This window comes from Coturnix japonica, chromosome 1 (genome assembly GCF_054131305.1).
Source record: "Coturnix japonica strain WE chromosome 1, WE-NBRP24, whole genome shotgun sequence".
Lineage (NCBI taxonomy): Eukaryota > Metazoa > Chordata > Aves > Galliformes > Phasianidae > Coturnix > Coturnix japonica.
In genome coordinates this window covers 6,651,824-6,673,741 of record NC_140663.1, presented here as the reverse complement: position 1 = coordinate 6,673,741, position 21,918 = coordinate 6,651,824, and the positions used below count along the sequence as shown (strand labels likewise).

At 39.7% G+C, this 21,918-nt stretch overlaps 1 protein-coding gene across 6 annotated transcripts in view; it reads left to right on the top strand.

Annotated features, from left to right (window-relative positions):
- The window catches only part of GRM3 (glutamate metabotropic receptor 3), a 105,079-nt gene extending 83,399 nt beyond the window's left edge, over window positions 1-21,680 (top strand). For all 6 annotated transcript variants that reach the window (XM_015875612.3, XM_015875707.3, XM_085512718.1 and 3 more), the window contains 3 exons: window positions 8,771-9,837; window positions 16,134-16,308; window positions 21,134-21,680. In XM_015875612.3, the coding sequence (XP_015731098.1) occupies window positions 8,771-9,837; window positions 16,134-16,308; window positions 21,134-21,207 (1,316 nt within the window). In that variant the 3' untranslated portion in view covers window positions 21,208-21,680. The remainder of the gene's footprint in view (window positions 1-8,770; window positions 9,838-16,133; window positions 16,309-21,133) is intronic.
- The last annotated feature ends 238 nt before the right edge of the window (window positions 21,681-21,918 follow it).

Below are 21,918 nucleotides of genomic sequence, written 5' to 3'. Positions count from 1 at the left end.
CTATCTCCTCACTGAAATTTGTTGTTGGGAGAACCCACTTTCATATCTAGATTGATTGACTCAGTATTTAGTTATTCATGAGATATACCCTATTGAATATTGACTTAACCTGCCATTTTATTAGATACACATTTCTAGCTGTTATATTATTGTATGGAAATGAGAAAATAGAAAAATCCAGACTCGACCTTTTACAAAGGTTGTCACACTTAATATATGCAGGGGACTAACTGAAAGTACTACTTTGATGACTTCTCCATCACTAGCCAAAATTCAACCCTGCCAGCTTCTTTAGCCAATTTCTTCCCACTGTACAGGAGCTCTGTAAGAAATGTACAAGCCTGGGATAGACACCCTGGCAAAATTTAAGTTAAATAAATATCGTATGCAATTGTATTCACAGAGAAAAATGTTCCTCTGTAGAATCTTATAACATAAAATGCATTGTACATTTAAGCCTTCAGCTGAACTCCAAGTTTTCTTTGTCATCCATCAACATTATACGAAATGTGCCAAATGCTATAACTGAGTTGCATAATACGCCTGAGCTAAAGATTGCTATGTGAGTTTCATTACAGCATTATTTCTTTATTCAAACTTCAGAAAATCCTATGATGCCTTTATTTCCACAAAGCGTTCAATAAATTTAAGCTCTGGTTATTTAAAAAAGACGCTCTCCTTAGAATTTACTACTTCATAGTTTTCTTCTCCTACTGGAAATACAATTTCACTTGTCAAATTGCCCCATGATTAGTAATTGTTAGGGTGATTGCTGAGAGTTTGCAGCAGTTTCTTAACAAAAATAATAGCATAGAGTCATAGGATTCATAGGAAAAGTCAATATTTTTATTACACTGCCCACATAGCTCAGGAAAAAAAAAAAAAAAAAAAAAAAAAAAAAAAGTTTTGGCATAATACATCTTTTGTGTATCTTGTCTTACATCTTCATCAGGGCCTTCTGTTTCCGAACTTCATATCTCTAAAGAAGGAAAAAAAAACAACTCTCAGCAATCACTCTGCAAATGGATAGTAATGAAGCTTTTTGCAAAGTGAAATTGTGTTTCCAGAAAGAAATAAAAATCTGATATACTGAAGACCAAGCAGAGCTGTTCCTTCAAAAAAAGTGAAGGTCAAAATTATTGAGCAAATTTCCCAATGACCTAATGAAATGGCCTCATACCTGAAAGCTTGTGCACTTCTTCCATCTATAGACTGGTCTAATAAAAAGTACAAGCTTGTAATTTTCTACAAGCTTGGAATTTGTTTAATCTTAGACCATCACATCTACAGTGTTTCTACTACTAAATGCTAACATTACAAGTAGTTAAATCTGTCTTAGCTCACCTGATCTGGGACTGTCTTCATATCATGCCAATTAGGAAATAACTGCTAGAGGGTCTATTTCAAGGTTCATTTGGTTCTGATGTCTAAGGGCAAACTATCTCACTGAATTATTCAGAGCACTGTCTAGAAACACCTCTCTAATCCTCAAATCCCCACAGAGGAGGGGATGTTTTAACCAACATCCTTTAATATCTTTAAAAAAACTTAATCTATTCATGTTTCCTTTAGGCTAATAGGAAGAATGACAAAAGAATTTGTTATCTATTCAACATTTCCTTAGCCATCAGCTACTATATGCAGTCTGGGGGATGCAACACGTCATGAAATGGTGCCTACAAAATGAGATAGATTTAAGCCCCTATGACTTAATGTGGTCCCTCTCTTAGTATAAAAGTAAGTGAATTTAAAAAATAAAACTGAAAAAAAATCTAGTTTTAGCTATCTCAGAGATGAATTGATGTTTAAGGCACAGCACAGGTTTCCGTTGCCAAGGTTAAATAAGAATGTCCTTCATTCAGTTCAGGAGCAGGGAAATCCAAAACCCCAAAAGGCAAAAGGTCTCAAGTTCAGAAACCAGTGTTAACGGTCTTACATGTGCCAGATAACTCACCAGGAAACTTATTTATTCTTCAGATCAAGGCATTTCAAAAAATACCAAAGGCCAGCCCTGAATTTACAGTTCCAGCTCCCAAGCTTTTGTATTGTCACCATAACAATGGCCATAATTCTTCATAATGGGATTTGCCTTATCTTTGCTTACGTCTACAAAATAACTAGTTGGCCTGCGGGAGGAGTTAGGCAGTTTAAAGTTACAGTTTAATTTCCTTTGTAATTGCAAGTTGATTGCTGGTATAAATTACCTTGTATGCATTTTGTGTCTTGTGCCAGCCGTTTCCTAAAGTGGGTAATCTTAAATTAAAAGAGTGGTATCAATTGACAGGCATTGCTATGTTGGAATCTCACAGTTCATTCATTTCAATTATCAACCAAATAGACACAAGAAAAAGAAAAAAGAAAAAAGAAAAAAAAAAAAAAAAGGAATAAACAGTTTGAATGCTTTTGCATAAATGGTTAGTTTGTTTTTTTTTTTTCTAGTGCAATTTTACCAAAAAACTTCAAGGAATTTTCTTAATCGCACGGGATTCTTTTTTGTAATTTTTAAGAGTAAAATATAATGGTTAGAAAATAGGCACATGTTTTTGCTTTGCTAAATCCAAAGCCTTTGATAAATCAGAAATCCCCTTTTAATTCTCTACATTTACCTAAAAGAAATAGTGAATTTTTAATAAAAATTACATCTCCGCGATGAAGGTTTGTAGCTTAAAATCTAACTAATTTTCCCCAAACCTTAATGACTCCACACATGTCCAAGAGCTACACAAGCAAGGGAACAGCACACACCTAAAATTGTAAGACTTTATGTTCAGAGCAAGTGTTTTGTAAGGCAGGTAAGTATTTAGGGAATTTTTCACTCAGGCAAACTGAGAAGAATGACATGATGAATAAAATTCTCTAATCTTTTATACACTTAGTTTATTTTATTAGATGTATCTAAGCTAATCACTCTCATTATGGTTGCCAAAAAAAAAAAAAAAAAAAAAGAAAAAAGAAAACCACACAGAGGTACAATTCAGCTGGTCTATCTTACTTTAAGATGACCCCTAGAAATGTCACTGTTTTGTAGGATGGATGTGTTGGATACCTAACAAATCAGAGATGGTTGTAACAAGATGCAATCCCACAGCCCTCTCACACAAAATGTCCTTACATTGCCCATGCATCTATACATTTTCATGTAGTACACTTCTCCATCCTGTCTAAGATGTTTCCAAGTAAAACTGAGCCAACAGATAAGTTATTCAAATGTTTGTGCATATTTTTTGAAAGAGAAGAATCAGTGTTACATACGACACAAACATATCCAGAAGTGATGGCACAGAGCTTATTAGTGATTATTTGTCTGTGTGGAAAATGATAATTTAAGAAGTCCATTCACTAATTATTAACTGTGGAGAGGTGCAATCCAGAAACTCTTCACTCCAAGCATCCCTTATGCTAACTTTCAAATTGCCAAATTTCAGTGTCCTTCCTGCCAATCAGGTGTGAAACCATCTGTGTTATACTGAGAGAGAAGCAAGAGTGGGTGGATCAGGTCTCCGCAACTTGGTCCGAATGTTCAGCCAAGCAGAAATAAGTCACTTGGACCTCAGCAAGGAGCATCTCACTAAAAAACAGAATGAAAAGAAAAAGACGTGATTTCTCAGGGTTCTTTGTGATAATTTTCAAAACAAGGCATCATATGTGTGGATGAGTCTGTTGGGCAAATACACAATATCCTGTTCTTATATTATTAACACAGCCCTTCCTTACAGAGATGTAGTAAGGCATTGCCCAGGATATGTAACAGGAAGGAGTGGGGAGCATTGAAAAAACACAATATTTTTCCATTCCATAAACAAATAGCTTGTTTTTCTTAAATCAGAAGTTCAGAGTTTTTGCAGCACCATCTAGTGTGACCAAGGAGATTTTACTGAACTTTGCAGTAACTCTCATCCTTCCCTCTTGTGTTTCTTTTAAAACCCAATTATCTCCTTACAGGCTATTGGCTGAAAATCTTTGAGGCCAACACTGTTGAAACATGGCACACAATATTCCTTTTCACATTCCTTTCTTTACCTCATGAAATCCCACAGCTTCACTAGCTGCTGAGCATTCATCGAGACTTGGTATTAATGAATTGCCTCCTAGCTAGTGAACAATGCCTCTGATCTGTACCTTGTTTTGAAAGAATGCATGCTGCTAGCACAGCACAGATGCATGTTTCATGGAGTATGAAAGATGATGTTCTCAGATGTGGGCTGCCTGTCATCATTGCTTCCAGGAAGTGTTACAGATGTTGTTTTCTATAAGAGAACACCTATGCACTCATCTCTGTGCCAAACACATACAAGGCTCTGTATGTGAAACAGGCTGAAAGACACGGCTGTCAAACAAAACTGTCTGATTCTTAGCCTGGTAAGATGATGCTCATTTTCTCCCTGTCTTTTGAAGTTTTCCTTCTGCCTAAATAGGGTTTAAACCACTATGTTTTCTACATCTACTCATCTCTGTCTACAAGATCCTGATGTGATGAGGCTACACATACAGCTCAGTGTGGGGCTCCTCACTACTCCATGAGAGACATGGAGGCCCTGGAGTGTGTTTAGAGAAGAGCAAGAAAGCTGTGATGGGTCTGGAGCACAAGTTTTATGAAGAGCAGCTGAGGGAACTGGGATTGTTCAGTCAGGAGAAGAGGAGGCTCAGGGGAGTCCTTTTCACTCTCTACAACTACCTAAAAGGAGGCTGTGTCAAGGTGGGGTTAGCTTCTGCTTCCAGGTAACAGTAATAGGATGAGAGAGAATGGCCTCAAGTTGTGCTAGGGGAGGTTCAGGTTGCATATTTGGAAGAATTTCTCCTCAGAAAGAGTAGTGAGGCAGTAGAACAGGCTGCCCAGGGGTGTGGTGGACTCACCATCCCTGGAGGTGTTCAAGAAATGTGTAGATATTGCACTGAGGGACATGGTTAGTGGGTGTGGTGGGTACATGATGATGATTGGACTGGATGATCTCAGTGGTCTTTTCCAACCTTAGTGACTGCATGATTCTATAATGTGTGGTTTCAAACGATTTCAAAAAGCATTTCCAGTACAACTGCTTAAAATAATGTTTTTGCTCAGTAATTAAACTAATCCTCCTTTCAGAAATTTCCTTCTGAATGCTTTCATGTCACCAAGAGTTGCATAGCACTGATACAACAAATGATAAAACAATTCTCCTATCTCTAACTGCACATAAGCGAAAACATAATAGCTTTATACTAGTGATTTATTTGATTGTTGGAAAAGATGATCCCACTGTAGGAAGACAGAAACAAAATTACATAACTCACTACATGAAAACTATGCTATCTTTTTATCTATTCCTAGTACAAAAATGGTCATAAATCTGCAGTCTTTCTTTTGTTATTTGAACAAAGAGAAGTTTGTCCTCCACTTTTAGATGGCACTGCTCTTGTGTCTTCCTTGCTAAACTGCTGCAAGCTGGAGTGCAAATCATTGCTGGTTTATATTTAAGTAACTTTCTTTTCCTCAGTAATTTCTTATATGGAATTTCTCTCAGATAACTGTTTTGCATAAGGACAGTTCACGAAGTGCAAGGAGAGGAAAAGACTCTATGACACAGCTCAGAGGAGATGAAGGAGATGAAGGAGATGAATGCATTGTCATTCACATAGCTATTCACATAGCACAGGTAAACCCAGAGAGTCTTGTCTCTCATCTCCTAAGGGAAGAATACAAAACAGCTTAGCCATAACTCTGTAAAAGGCCTGCCAGAAATACCTGTTTCAAAGATATCACAGAATCATAGAATCATAGAATCAGAGAATAATTATTAAGGTTGGAAAAGTCCTCTTAGATTATCTACTCCAACTATCCACCAACCATTGCCCACTAAATCTGGAGACTCCACCACCTCCCTGGGAAGCCTATGCCAATGCCTCACCACTCTTCCTGAGAATAAATTCTTCCTAATACCCAATGTGAATATGTGTACTCACAAAACCGAAATTTAACTGCGACAAAATTCTCATAATTTTTTGACATGGATTTGACGTTTAATCTCTGGGAAAATCATCTGCCAATAGGCAAAAAATATTCTTTTTATTCTAGAAAATAATACCTTATTTTCTTATGATTCTGCATTCTTGCCTGTAAGAATCTTACAGTTATTATCATTAGATCATCTTTTCTGAAAACATGATTTTTGGGAGTGGTGCTACAGAGTCTAAAGTATATTGACAGATATGTGTTAAAATGCATTGAAGATTTTGTATGTGATCAGTATTTATATTAATTGCTGCCACCCAGTGGGCTCATTTGTATGCTTTGGCTCACCACAGTGTAATTTAATACATCGTTGTTTGTCTAAATGACTTCATCCTCCCCATCTGAAAGGGTGCCATTTATTTTCCTCCATCAGCAACCACTAAAAATGAATGTTTCCAACTACAAGCTGTGGTTGATTTAAAACAAATTGACAAAAACCTTTCTGTCATATTTGTAGTGTGGGAACAGACTCATGGATGGTAACATACACTTGAGTTTTGAGTTAACTATATGTGAGATTACCTTCTTCAACATCTGGACTTAGCTGTAAAGTCCAAGGCAAATACTTTGTTTTGTATAAATGATAAATACTCTATTAGAACTATGAAGTTGCTACTCATGCTACATAGAAGGATTTTTTTCATGGAAAATTGTGATATTTCTGAGTCTTATTTCCACTGGGGTATTTATGTACTTGGAGTCCTGTACGTGACAGAAGATTAAGCCTTGCAACTAGTTTGCAGGTTGTCTTGTTTACCACTGGTCCCAGTAGATGTCACAAGTTCTCATCACACCCCAGGACTTGGCTGTATAACACTGAAGTGAATAAATTGGCTCTTCAAACTGGGCTTCTGTGTTAACAACTTCTACAATCTACGCAAGTGTTATGAATAATGAAATAAGACACTGGTGATGACAACACATTATTGAAGAACTGTTAAGTGCTACATTATGATTTCATTTTAATGCTATTTCTGGCTGAGATAGCTTGCGTGCCTACGTATGAGGAGGAGGAGGGAGTGAAAGCGAGCTGCTTGGTATTCTTCTTGTTGACCTATATTTTTAATCTATCTACTTGTTTAATTTAGAGCATTCTACATCCAGGAGAACTGGCCATTTGGGAGGCTTACATTACCCTTAATTTCTGTGCACTCAGAGGTTTTGTTGGATGAGACTGTAATACAACTAGATGCGAAGTGTGAATGTTTATTCCTTGTCTACACAGACTTAACTTGTAATCCTGCAAACCAAGACTGTCTATCACTGTAATTGATACAGGTGAGGGGGCAAAACACAGCTGAGGGCAGGGATAAGAACAGAGAGTCTTGGCTCAAAACCAGGATAAACCATACGTAGAACTAAATTATCTTCTTACTTTGCCCTAAGGTAAAAAAAAAAAAAAAGATTGAGGAAGAAATGTACTTTCACATCTAGTTCCTGCAGAGCTTCAGGTTGTGCATCAGCCCTCCAACCAGTGCTTCTGTGCCAAAATCACTGTCCCTTTTGCCGACCTTAGAGTAAGCGCTGCAATGTGCTCTGCAGGAAGAAAAAAAAATAAAAATAAAAAAATAAAAAAAAATTTTAAAGGTGAGAGAATTTTGGCCTCTGTGCTTTATAGAAGCTAAATAAATCTACTGCAACAAATCCAGAGTATCTGGAAGTTGAAGTGGAGGAAGATATTACATCCTTATACAATATTGCTGGTGCTCAAGCACAGCATGGGCACAGATGCAGGGGAAAAGATTTATTCCAGCAATGACAATGGAACCACTTCTGTAACCAAAGACACTGGGAATTAAATCATCTTTATTGCTCTTCAAAAGTTAAAACAAACAAACAAACAAAACAAAACAAAACAAAACAAAAAAACACTTTTTCTCTCCACCTGTAAAGACATTCACCTTTGATGCAACAGCAAATGACCAATAAATCACATGGTAAATGCAGTTTCCCCCCACATTTTTAATAATTCTTCATTCCTTGCATGAACCTCGTGTAGAGGAAAAACAAAAATTCTCTAGTGCTTACCATTTGGAAGTGTTACAGTATTGATTTCTCAGAGAAGGTCACAGATCCAGCTTGTGGTTTTTTCATCTATTCCCCAAACAAGATGTAAGACCAAAGCAGCACATTCTAGGAAGATCAGACCAGATTTTAAAAATGACCAAAAAAAAAATGGGAAAACTGAAGCAAAATAGGAGGGTTTCTTAAACTCCTAAAAAACTGGAAGATATTAAGAAGATGTGATAGGAAATTGTTGAGAACCTCAGACTTACTTCATCATCATAAAAACAGATCCTGTATTCACCTTCATTCCAGACTGATGGACTAAACACTGATGTGTATGAATCTGATGATTAGTTGTTTTTTTTTCTTATTTCACAATAGTTTAATTTCATAAAAAAACTCTGAGTTAATAGTGGAACTCTTTCTTCCAAGAAAATAATAATCTGAAGATTCACAATTATGCACATTGTGAGAAAACATGTAAGAATTTGTTAGTACCCGGAGTAAAAAGATAAGGATACTGATAACACAGCTCTCCACATTTACAACTATCTCTCATTCAGTAAAGTGAAATAAAGTTCAATTATTTTAACCCTTTTTTTCTTCCTCATCTGAACAAGGCAAAAATATCTGACAGACAGACACAGACATCTTGACTTACCTGTTGACACTTGAGTTGGACTATGTAAGCTGTCAGGAGGCTGTGTTTCCCAAACAGTTAAAAAAGGTCATCTTCTGTTCTGATAATATTCTCTATTTCTGTTTTTTTCACAGCTCCATTCAATCCTCCTAATGCCGCAGACAGCACAGTCAAGTTTGATGCCTACGGAGATGGGATAGGTCGTTACAACGTGTTTAATTTCCAATACACTGGAGACAGATACTCCTATGTGAAGGTTGGTCACTGGGCAGAAAGCCTGTCACTTGAGGCAGACTCCATCCACTGGTCGAAGAGCTCGGTCCCTGTCTCCCAGTGCAGTGACCCCTGTGCTCCTAACGAGATGAAGAATATGCAACCAGGAGATGTCTGCTGTTGGATTTGTATTCCCTGTGAAACATACGAGTACCTGGCTGATGAATTTACTTGTGCAGACTGTGGGCCAGGAAAATGGCCTACAGCTGACCTGACTGGCTGCTATGACCTACCAGAAGACTACATCAAGTGGGAAGATGCTTGGGCAATAGGTCCTGTTACGATTGCATGCCTGGGCTTTATTTGTACTTTTTTGGTCATTGCAGTGTTTATCAAGCACAACAACACTCCCCTAGTTAAAGCCTCTGGCCGTGAACTATGCTACATTTTGCTCTTTGGCGTCTTCCTTTCTTACAGCATGACATTCTTCTTCATAGCCAAGCCTTCTCCAGCTATCTGCACCCTGCGTCGTTTGGGGCTAGGAAGTTCCTTTGCTGTCTGCTATTCTGCCCTCCTGACAAAAACAAACTGCATAGCTAGAATATTTGATGGCGTAAAGAACGGTGCTCAAAGGCCTAAGTTCATCAGCCCCAGCTCTCAGGTCTTCATATGCCTGAGTCTCATTTTGGTACAGATTGTGATGGTGTCTGTGTGGCTCATCTTGGAGGCCCCTGGCACCAGGAGGTACACTCTTCCTGAGAAGAGAGAGACTGTCATATTGAAATGCAATGTTAAAGATTCCAGTATGTTAATCTCCTTAACATATGATGTAATCCTCGTAGTCTTATGTACTGTGTATGCCTTCAAAACAAGGAAATGCCCAGAGAACTTCAACGAGGCCAAGTTTATCGGTTTCACAATGTACACAACGTGCATCATTTGGCTGGCCTTTCTCCCCATATTTTATGTGACATCCAGTGACTACAGAGTAAGTCTTTGGATATATGTTTCCATAAATCATGTGCATCACGTTAAAGAACCCTGTCATCATTCACTTAAACGCTTCTCTCACTTTGCCACCTGGATACCTCACAAACTGTTTCGGTATTAATATCCAACTAAGCATTCTAGCAAATTTTAGTTTATTTCTAAGAAAGATGTTCTCAGTTTGAACTGTGAATGTATATCTGGAGGTGTAATGTATTAGTACTTGTCAACCTCACTGTGATAGAGGCAAAGCACATAGATCAAGAACATCAGTCCTAGTACTGACCCCAAAGGGAAACCAGTCATCAGTGATCTACATCCAGACATTTATGTATTGATGATTTCTCTCTGGATACAGTCTTGCAGCCAGTTATTCATAAATCCACCCATCCACATCCACCCAGTCCACCCACCAAACCCATATTATCCCAAGTTAGAGATAAAAATATTATGGTGTACTGTGTTAAAAACTCTACTGAAGTCCAGATAGATAGATTATATTAATGGCTCTTCCATTAATGCAGTTTTGCCATCACAGAAGGCCACCAGGTTGTTCAGGTGGGACCAGCCCTTGCTGAAGTCATGCTGCTTGTCTTGTATCACCTCTGTCTCTTCCACATGCTCTAGCATAGCTTCCAGGAGAGTCTGCTCTGTGATCTCCCCCAGGACAGAGGTATATTCACACTAGTACATCAGTACGTGGAGCTATAGACCTAACAAAAAAAAAAAAATAGTAGATCATGAGCATACATGAATTGCAGAGTTATTTGGTGGAGGTAGGCCTTAAAAACTGAAGCAATTAGTCTCCTGATTTTGTTTTATTTTTTTTCATTCCAACAGATATTATGCTTTAATATAGAACAATCTGTTCTCTCCATTTTGTAGAAGGACATCACTGAGCAGAAAATACTGGTCAACATTAGTAAATAATTTTAAAAATATAAAATTGTTTTAATTGTCACACAATTTGGAAAAGATTCAGATTAAATAAAATTGTATTTCTGGACCGAAGAAAATTATCTCAGAAAAAGACTCTGATCTACTCAACTGGAAATCTCACAGTTGTTATGACGTGAGAAGAGATTGCTGGAGTTGGCCCTTACAGTAAATTGTACTGAATTAGTTCAACTTTCTGCCCAGAAAAAAAAGATATGAAACTTAGGGTGGTATTATCAGCAGTAGTATGCTAAGATATAGCATGGAAAACTGGACATCTAATCATACCATTTAACATGCTTCTAGTGTGACCACCCTGGACCAGTTTTCTCAGCAAAGGAATGGTTCTGAAAACCTTGAGAAAACAAGGATAGATCACAAATGACACAGTAAGACATGCAGAGTGACAGTGAAAGAGCTAAATATATTTAGTCTAGACAAGTGCAAACCCAAGGAGACATGATCACAGACTACAAATAATTCCAAGGCAATGAAAAGAAAAGAATTATTCAGTCTCAGGAGAAGTTAGAATGGCTAGTAATGGCTTGAAGCTAATGAAGGAAAAGCTTAAGGTAGGCACTTGGGAAAAATTCCTGACACTCAGAGTAATCAGGAAGCCATACACAAAGGAGGGTGATATTGGTTCATACTGTCACACCACTGGGCAGCGCAGGCAATAATGGCCCAGAGGGACATGACTTGATTGCTCAAGTAACATTTTAAGCCTCATTTCCTGAGGGAGATTTTCAGGAGCAACTGTGAGCATTTAATTTGAACAAAAAGTTCCGTATGAGCCAATTTGAGTCCTATTCAGTGGACAGAAAAAGATTTTGACACTTTTTTGACACTTTCATAACATGTTAGCGGGTTTTTGAAAATCCTATCATTTATGTCTACACTTTTGGTGTTCTTTTGAAAAGCCTAAATTTAGTTTCCATGCAGTGTCACACAAACATGTGTCATGATGTCACTGTGACATCAACTTGTGCCATCCTCATGTATTCCAACACTGGTGGCATCACTAATGACCTATCCAAGAAACATAAAAGTAGCAATGAAAAAAAAAAAAAAAGTGCTGATCAGCTTGAGATTTTATTATTAGGGGGCTTATTTCTAGGGTTGGAGAGGGGAGGAGAGGAGAGGAGAGGAGAGGAGAGGAGAGGAGAGGAGAGGAGAGGAGAGGAGAGGAGAGGAGAGGAGAGGAGAGGAGAGGAGAGGAGAGGAGAGGAGAGGAGAGGAGAGGAGAGGAGAGGAGAGGAGAGGAGAGGAGAGGAGAGGAGAGGAGAGGAGAGGAGAGGAGAGGAGAGGAGAGGAGAGGAGAGGAGAGGAGAGGAGAGGAAAAAGGAAAATGAAGGGAAAAGGAAAGGAAAAGAAAAAGAAAAGTAAAAAGAAAGGGAATCATAGAATCACCAAGGCTAGAAAACACCTAAAAGATCATCCAGTCCAACCGTTCACCTATTACCGATAGCTCCCACTAAACCATGTCCCTCAACACAACATCCAGTTGTTCCTTGAATACCCCCAGTGTCGGTGACTCCACCACCTCCCTGGGCAGTCCATTCCAGTGCCTGACCACCCTTTCTGAGAAATAATACTTTCTAATGTCCAGCTTGAATCTCCCCTGCGATAGCTTGAAAACATTCCCTCTGGTCCTAATAAGAGTAGGTCCTGGAAAGGGAAAAGGAAAAGAAAAATGGAAAATGAGACCTCCTGGAAATGTATGCAAAATAGTATTCATCCCTACCAATCATGATGCAGAAATTTGGCAATTCAGTCATTAAGTCAGCTGTAGGATTTTTCTACCCACATCTTTCCATAGGTCCCAGTGTTGGAAGGTTACCTCTGTGGATTGCCTAACTCAACTATGCTTTAGGCAATGCTGACTGCAGAAGATTCTCAAGACTGTGTCTTGTGGGGTGTTTAATATTTCCAAAGATAGATTCTCCACAGTCTCTCTGGGGAATCTGTACCAGGGTGACTATCTTCATGGTTTCCATATAGTTAAACAATATCCTGTGTACCATTTTCTGCCAGTGTCCTGTCACTGGGTTCTAGCAGGAAGGGTCTGGCTGCCTCTTCCTTTCTCCCACCACAAGATACATGTACACACTGGTAAGATCCATTTTGGCCTTTTTTTCTCTGCCCTGAGCAACCCCATTTCTTTCAGACTCACATGACATTTCCTCCAGACCTTTTTCTTTATGGCCTTTGCATAGAGTCATGGAATCATTAAGGTTGGAAAGACCACTAGGATCATCTAGTCCAACCCAAATCAACCCATCACCAACATGTCCACTAAATCATGTCACTCAGTGTGACACCTACCTTCTTCTTGAACACCCTCAGGGACAGTGACTCCACCACCATCGTGGGCAGCCTGTTTTAGTACTTCACCACTCTTTTTGAGAACAAATTCTTCCTAATATCCAACCTGAACCTCCCCTAGCATAACCTGTGGCCATTCCCTCTCATCCTATCAGTAGTTACACAGGAAAGGAGGCTGATTCCCGCTTCACCACTACCACCCTTCAGGTGACTGTAAAGAGCTATAAGGTCTCCCCTGAACCTCCTCCAGATTGAACAGTCCCAGTTCCCTCAGTCACTCCCAGTAAGACTTCTGCTTCATTGCCCTTCTCTAGTCACACTCCAGGACCTCAGTATCTTTCTTGTAGTGAAAAGCACAAAACTGAAAGATTATCTATAATGAATATGGATAAGTAGTCCAGTCAATCCTCAGTTCACCTTTATCATACACTTAACTTATTCTTACTTCATCAGCTTGTCAACAGGGAAGTTATGGGTGACAGTGTCAAATATCAGCTACTCTCACATCATGCACAGTGCCAGTTATTTCCCCCTGCAAGGCAATCAGGTTGATGATGTAGGTTAGCCTCCTGCAGCAATCCTTTTCCCAGCAGCAGCAAAGCAACCTGATGTTCCTCTGAGACTCCCGTTGAGTCTTCCAGCAATCCGAGAACTGGTTCCCAGACAGTCTGAATCTTGAAGCAGAGCCCAGAAACTGCTGTGTTTGGTAGCTGTATCTCTTAGTTTCACTGTCAGAAATTTAAATCAGAGCTTCTGGATAATACAGACATCTCTGATGCTATTAATTTTCACGCAGAGATCCACACTGATTTCACTGAGGTGTTCTTCAGAATCAAAGACAAAATGAAACCTGTTATGACTAAATAAGCAGCTCTAACATCTAGCACATTTAAGGGATTTTTATGATTATTTTTTTCACTCAATCACCCCCAAAAATGCAGAAAACATGGAAAAAGTCTGGGTGTTAAACCAGTCATAGCAAAATCAGGCATCCACCTTTGGTAAAGAGTGATCATCAGTTACATGATCACCTTAATTATACTTAGAGTTGACAAAGCAATTGATACTCTGTGGATAAGTAAAGTGACAAAGTCCATTTCTTATTCTGGTTTTCATTTTGCAATAAGTATTTCTGACAAGGAGATGTGAGGAGCATTTCCACAGAAGAAGGCTGATCTCCAAGGACTGCAGGAGTGCATCTAAGGCAAAACGAGTCATGGATGTATGATCATATCAATTAAGCAGTAGAGTTTAAGGCAGTTTAATTCAACGTCTTAATTAAGGAACCTGCCTTGAAGAATATAAACGGAAAATGAGCCAGTAAACTGGTGCCTAGTTATATGAGCGAACAAAGAGGAAGATAGATTGACAGCAAAGCTGCACTAACAAATTGCCCAAAGCAGTGAATCCAAAATCCTGTACCTTCCACACAATTCATTTCCCAGTCCTTCTATCTCAAAGTCAGGGCCCTTTTCAGGGTCAATCTGACAAATGTCACCAGCTGCTGTGTTTACTCAAAATCACACCTATGCCTCAGCAAGAGACTGCTAAAGTACTCTGATTAGAGTTGAAGCTGGAGGCTAAACTTGTTTTCAAATGGAAGCTTTAAGGCATTAATTGTAATGTAAAGCACACTACATGCAGCCTGGTTTCCACTGTAGCCAGCTTTGCTCAGTTGCTGCATTACAGAGGACTTCTTGACCAATATAGGAATCAAGTGTATGGGGGTGAGAGAAACAGAGCATTCTCACTCCTGTGCAAAGCTGTTCAGTCAAGTATCTGCTGACAGCATCAAGTTGAGTAGTGCAGTTGATATGTCAGAAGGATGGGATGCCATCCAGAGGGACCTTGACAAACTTGAAAGGTGAGACAGTGTAAACCCAATGAGATTTAACGAGGCCAAGTGCAAGGTTGCCTCTGGATCGGGACAATCCCAGGTATGTGTACAGACTGGGAGAATGACCTCTTGAGAGCAGCCCTGCTGAGAAGGGCTTAGGGATCCTGGTAGATGAAAAACCTAATGTTAGCCAGCAGTTTGCTTTTGCAACCAAGAAGGCAAACAGTATCCTGGGCTGCATCAAAAGAGAGGTGGCCAGCAGGGAGAGGGAGGGGATTGTCCCTCTCTTCTCTGCACTTATGAGGCTCTGTCTGGAACACTGCATCCAGATCTGAGGCCCCCAGCTCAGGAAAGGTGTGGAGCTTTTGGAGGGGATCTAGAGGAGGGCCATGAAGATGATCAGAGCTGGAGCACCTCTCCTATGAAGAAAGGTCAGAGAGTGATCAGGTGCTGGAATAGCCTGCCCAGGGAGGTGGCGGAGTTGCCATCCCTGGCAGTGTTCAAGAGGCGTCTGGATGAGGAGCTACAAAACATGGTTTAGTGGTTTGCTGTAGCTACAGTAATGGAAGGATGGTTGGACTAGATGGTCTTGTAGGTCCTTTCCAACCTTGTGATTCTATGATAAGGTTGAGGGAGCTGGGCTTGCTTAGCTTGGAGAAGAGATGGCTTCAGGGAGACCTCATTATGGCTTTCCAATACTTTTGGCATGAGTAGACAATGATAGAACAAGGTGGAATGGTTTTAAATCAAAGGAGGGAGGATTTAGATTAGATGTCAGGGAAATTTTTCACTCACAGGGTGGTGGCATGCTGGAATAGGCTGCCCACAGATGTTGCGGATGTCCCATCCCTGGAAGTGTTCAAGGTTGGATGGGATCTTGGGCAGCCCGATTTCTTGCTTGATCAGTCAGCAACCCTGCCCATGGCAGAGGGGCTGAAAATAGATTATCTTTGAAGTCCCTTCTGACCCAAGCCATTCTATGATTTTATGGTTCTATGATACACAGAGAAACAGTACCATCAACATAACGCATTTGTCATATTACCACATGGAAGGTAGGAATAAGACAGATGTTCAAGCCCACTTGCATCAGCAGCGCAGGATTGTGGTTCCTACTGTTATATTATGATGCTTCTGACATTCTGAATTTCAGAGATTCCATACCAAAAACACAGCACTTTGCACCCGCTCTCTTCCAGGTGCAGACCACCACTATGTGCATCTCCGTGAGTCTGAGCGGCTTCGTGGTGCTGGGCTGCCTCTTCGCACCCAAGGTGCACATCATCCTCTTCCAGCCCCAGAAGAACGTGGTCACTCACAGACTCCATCTCAACAGGTTCAGTGTCAGTGGGACTGGGACCACATATTCCCAGTGTAAGTAGCAAAACTGCTGCCTTGTTATAAGGGTGTGGGGATGCAGTGGATTTGGATGAATAAAGGCAAAGCTTTTATTTTTTATTTTTTATTTTTTTTTATTTCTTTTACCAGCAACAAAAAACCCTTTTGTAGGCTGAGCTGATATGGAAGCATGGCTTCATTTATGACTAGAGAAAAAAAACTCATTCTCCTCCCATGGGAATGAGTTCAGAGCCTGCTCTGAAGCTCATTTAAGCCAGCAGAAATCTTGCAGCGGGCTCCAGCCTGTTCAGCACAAAGCAAGGATGACTCGCCACTTGCTGTCACTCTGACAGCAGCACAGCAACAGATTGCTCTGGAGTACTCCTGTCAAAGTGACACGCTGGAAAGACCTGGGCCAGAATGCAGCTCTATCTCAATGCCAATTATAAAGAAAAAGCTCAGTTCTACAGCAAACACACACAGAGAATGCTAGAAACCATTTCTGTATGCAGAGTGTGAGCAATACTCTTTGTAAGAGCCACAGCAGGGAAGATGCGGTGCTGTGTGGCAAGCGCAGCTCACCTGCTCTGCCTTCTCTGCATTGTTATTCTCTTCATCCCAAGCACAATCACATCTGTGATTTTGTTAGGTGGCTGCTGCTCATCTTCTGGGTGAGCTGTTCAGAGATTTTTTTTTAATTAAAAGGGGAAAAATAAAAAGGTCACCTGTAGAGTTTTGTTTGTCAAGTTTAACTAAGCAATGACGGGAGCACACAGCACCTTGTTCACGGAGCTCTGCCAACAGCATCTAACCTGGAAGCTAATTGAAAAGCACAACACAGGCAGAGAGAGGCGAGGAATACAAGAGAAAAAGGGAGCTGCAGAGCACACACCAGAAACCAAAATTGTTTGCTATTTTGGAACACTTAGTTAAAGAGAGATGAGTGTCCAAAGTGAAGAGCAATCCCAAAGGGGCTGTGTTTCCAATATCTATGGTTTCTGAACAACTTTAAGAAACTTGGCTCTTGGACAAAATAAGTCTCATGTGATTAATTTGTCCCCTGTGAATTTTGTGAAGGTAGTCTTTGCATATTTTTTTAAAATTTCTTCTTACTATTAAATCAGCTAACTCAGAAACCATGTTGATTCATGGATACTTTTATACAGAACTGGATTTTTTTTTATTGTAATGGCTGGATGATATACATATTGAGTGTGTGCCTGTATGCAACTGAAATACATCCTCAGTGCACACCTTTTGATTAAAAGTCTACCTCTTCAAATTTATGAATATCTTCAAGACATTAAGGGAAGCACAGAAATCAACCCTTACATCCTCCTGCAACTTACTTCATTGTTCAGAAAAGTGACCTCAGTCATTTACTTTTCCTGCTTACACCAAAGTGAATATACTGATCTCTGGGAACTTTCTGGACCACAGAAAGGACATAGAAGAAAGACTAAAAGTCCCATGTAGTACAATGGAACAAAAGCACTGTTTCCATTTATGAAGATTATTTTAGGAAAATAACACTGAGAACTCACTGTCTATCACTGCAGCTATATTTTTGAGATGGAAAAACTTCACTCACACCCTTCAAATTATTTGTAAACTGTTTACATCTTCTTCTTGCTAAACTGTTTATTTATTCATAAGTCTCTGAAAGGACTGACATCCAAATTGATTCTAATCCATTTCATGGCCTTCTCCATGCCTGCTACAAGCTCACTTCTATCAGCACACAGTTCACCATGTGGCACATTCCCTCAGTGGCAGCAGGACTGGGAGAGAATATCAATTAACATACTGCATCTATTAAAAAAAATAAATAAATGGAATAGAAAATACTCCTTTCACCAGTCCCAAGGCTGTCAGCTTATTTTTCCTTTGGTTTCAATGGTGTTTTCATCAGCCTCGAAAACTGGGCAAGCACTGAGAGGAAAGCAAAAATATCTCACAACACTCTTGGAGATCATTAATTGTAAGATCTAAATGTGTATCACAATAACATGGAGGGAGGGCCTGATGCTAGTGAGTCACATAAGCCTCAGTGTGGTCCCATTTATTGCTAATTGCACCTCCAAATGTGGTTACCTGAATTCAGCTTCTTGTCCTGCTGCAAGCTCTGCAGAATGCAGTAGAGGTGAATGCTGCTGAGTGAGGGAACGTGATTTAAAAGTACCAAGCTTTGATCACAGAACAGCTGAAGTTTGGACTATAGAAGAAAGCATATCAAAGCTGAAGAGAGGCAGGATATACATATACCTTGGCAGATGACATTCTTGTATCTATATGTATTTGTTAGGGTCTAAAAATTCACCTTTGGCAGAGCGCTGCTTCACCTATTGAGATGTTTGCCCCATTTTCCATGAGTGTTTTATGGGCATGGCAGAGATGTTCCCATAAGGCAAGAGACAAGCACTTACAAAACTTCCTGGGTTGCTCAGGACTGATTTAAGCTTCTGTGTGACTTGGGCAGAGTTTTTACACCCTTTTAGCTTATTTTTACCGAGTGTCATTCATTCAAGTGATGTCCACGTAGAGAGCTGCACACAGATGTGAGCTCCTCCAGGTATCCTCTACTGGGGTCAGAAAAAGAACTGAAGTTAATGTTTACAGCCATGCTGGTAAATTTCCTCTCTCAGTACTTTGTTGCCCAGCTCTAGCTCCAAACTACAGCTTTTATACATCATTAACTCACATCTGTCTTGCTGTGAGCATGAGTAGAGAAAGTTGCGCACAAAAGTTTGAGTCTGCCTGCCTATGTAGGTGTGCATAGCAAAATGGAGCTGAAGTGTCTCCAGGAGGTCCAGCAATCTTTCAGGCTGCTGCTTTACGACACACAGAGAAACTCAGAGCTGTGTAGTGCGAGTGCTGAACATTGCTAAGCTTTGTAGGAAGAAATCAGTGCTTTTGTTCTGAGAGAACTGAGAGCTGGATTCTCAGTGTGAAAACTGCCTCCCAGCACTACAAAAGAGTTAAGTGCTGAGGAGGAAGCCTGGGAACTCCAAAGGCAAAGCCACTCACTCCTCACCTACCACCAGATTCCTCTTGTCCAACTGTGGCATCCTCCTGATCCAGTTCCTGCAGTATTCAAGTTATTCATACCCTTCAGTGGGCTGGGCTTCAAAGAACCCCTGACGCTAAAATGTTCTGGGTGTGCGAGTGATGCTCACAGAAGCAAAATGCTTTTGCCCGTAGACATACTACAGAAGAATGAGGATTCAAAACTAGTCTCCTAAGCAGTATCGATTTTTCTGTTTGCCAGCAGTAAGTGGTAATACAAAGAACAATAATAAAACCTTCAGCTCAATGTAATGCCAGTATATTATCCAGCTGAAAACTGAATGTAGAACATGATAGTTAATCTTCATTAAACCATAGACCAATATCAGATTCCAGCATGCATATAGGTTGTGAAAGATGAAACTCCATCTACCTAAATCAGGGTAAGAGTTCACTCTTGATTCTTCTGCTTACCAGCATTACGCCCTGCCTGGAGTAACAAGTTAGTCCAGGAGTGCCTCTAAATTTATCTTGTTACAACAGTTGTATTTTCCATATGAAATATTTATTCAGTCAATGAAAGAAAAATAAAAAATACAAATAGGAACTGATCTGAAGAAATAATGATCAATTTTGAACATGATGCTGAGAGTATTTAGAGAACCAGCTTGCAACAGGGACTGCAGCCAGCACCGGTTTTGGAAGACTGAGCATGCCCTTGTCAGCTGCATAAATTGCTTTTTACAGTGGATGATTGGGTTTACCAAGTCATTGCTTGCTATGTGTTTTCTTTGATGAAGGCATCACATTTCTCTGGGTCACAGTTATCATTAACCTAATGTGTCTTTCAAAAAGCTGCATTATGGTGCTGTAAGCAGAGATGTCACGGAGTATTGAAAAACACACTGCTGATGCCCAGTGGATAATTTTTACAAAGATGGATAAACTAGCTTGCTTTTAAATTAAAAACCACAAGGCTTTGGCAGACCATTAATATCTCTTACAGTGAAAACACAAACATGTTCAAAAGCAAACTGTGATATTAATGTTCAATTGTCACATCACTGAAGCAATGAAAACTTGTTGAATAAAATATTAGGTGATGAAGGTAAGGGTAACAGAATTTGGGCCTACCTATTTGAATCCTGACCCAGAGCTTCCAGAAATCCAGGGGATTATGACCAGGAAATAAATTGGGATAAATTTTGCTTTAAAATTCAGTTATTTGAATGTTTCATCATTCCATCCACTATGCACATCATTTTTTATTATTATTTTTTTTTAATTAACAATTAGATTAACACACAGTCCTAATGTGCAGAGGTAGATTATCTCCTGGATTTAAAAACATATATGTTTTATTTCAGGAATGGCCATTCCAAATCCTTGGGAGCCTGTAGGATCAGACATTACAATTTCCTGCCAATAATGAATGAAAGACCCAAAGGTTCAATTTTTACCCTGTAAAGGCATCTTTGTACCACTCTAGCGGCACTGGCAGACACTAACATGCAAAATGCTACTATGTTAGGCCCAGTGGTCCAAAATCCTCACCAAAATGCATTTTATTCAAGCACTTCTTAGACAAGCTCACTCATCCCAAGCCCTCTTAACACTCAGCAAAAAGAATACAGGTTCCTCCAGGAGGTTGCAGCTTCAGATCTGCATTGACCTGTAGAGGTAAGAGCACACCTCCACCAGCTCCACTGCTGTTGTCACCTGCACTCACTTTTCCATAGGGCATCTTGGTTAAATTGGGTGACATGGTTGAGATCATTCAAATTCTAATCCTGTGTGTTGCTGTGACTTTTTGTCCCTCGTGACATCAGTTCATTTTCCCCTCTTTCTCTTTCAGCATCTGCCAGTATGTACGTACCGACGGTCTGCAATGGAAGGGAAGTCCTGGACTCCACCACCTCATCTCTGTGATTGTGACTTGCAGTTCAGTTCTTGAGTTTTTAGACTGTTAGGCAAAACTTTGCACATGTTGTGCACTTTGGAAAACACCAGAAAACAAAAGAAAACAAAAGAAAACTAGTACCTTTTTTTAGAAATAGTGTAATAAATTATTTTTGAGGATTGTACAGTATATAGTGACGTTCTGGAACTTTTTAGACTGATTTTAGCTCTTCTGTTGTTAATGGTCATAAGGGACATGTAAATAACCATGGTTCACAATGTGCATAGTCCTAAAGTAAGGGAGTGATTTGTTGCAAGCACAGTTGCAATGTTAGGTGACTTCTTTCCTACGATATTTTTTGTAGTTCCTTGTTGTAATTAACTTAGACTGCATTTCTATGTTGTATATTACAGTTACCTTACATGTAACAGACTGGTTTTCTCAGCACAAAACAACAGTATTAATGTAAAGGCACCAATAATAAAAAGATAAAAGTTTTTCAGCATGGTTTCATTTTTGTTTCTTCCTCCTTCCAGGTCATTATCTCCTTGCGTTTTCCTCTAACCTTTACACCAGGGTAAAAAGCCTGCATGAATAGTGTGCATGTATACACACACATGTGTATGGGAGTGTGTCTGTGTTACAAAATCCACATCACAAAACAGGTGATTATGATGAATGCTTTGTCACGGCCACGTATAATGTCCCCTCTCCTTGAAAAACTATAAGCACATTATTAA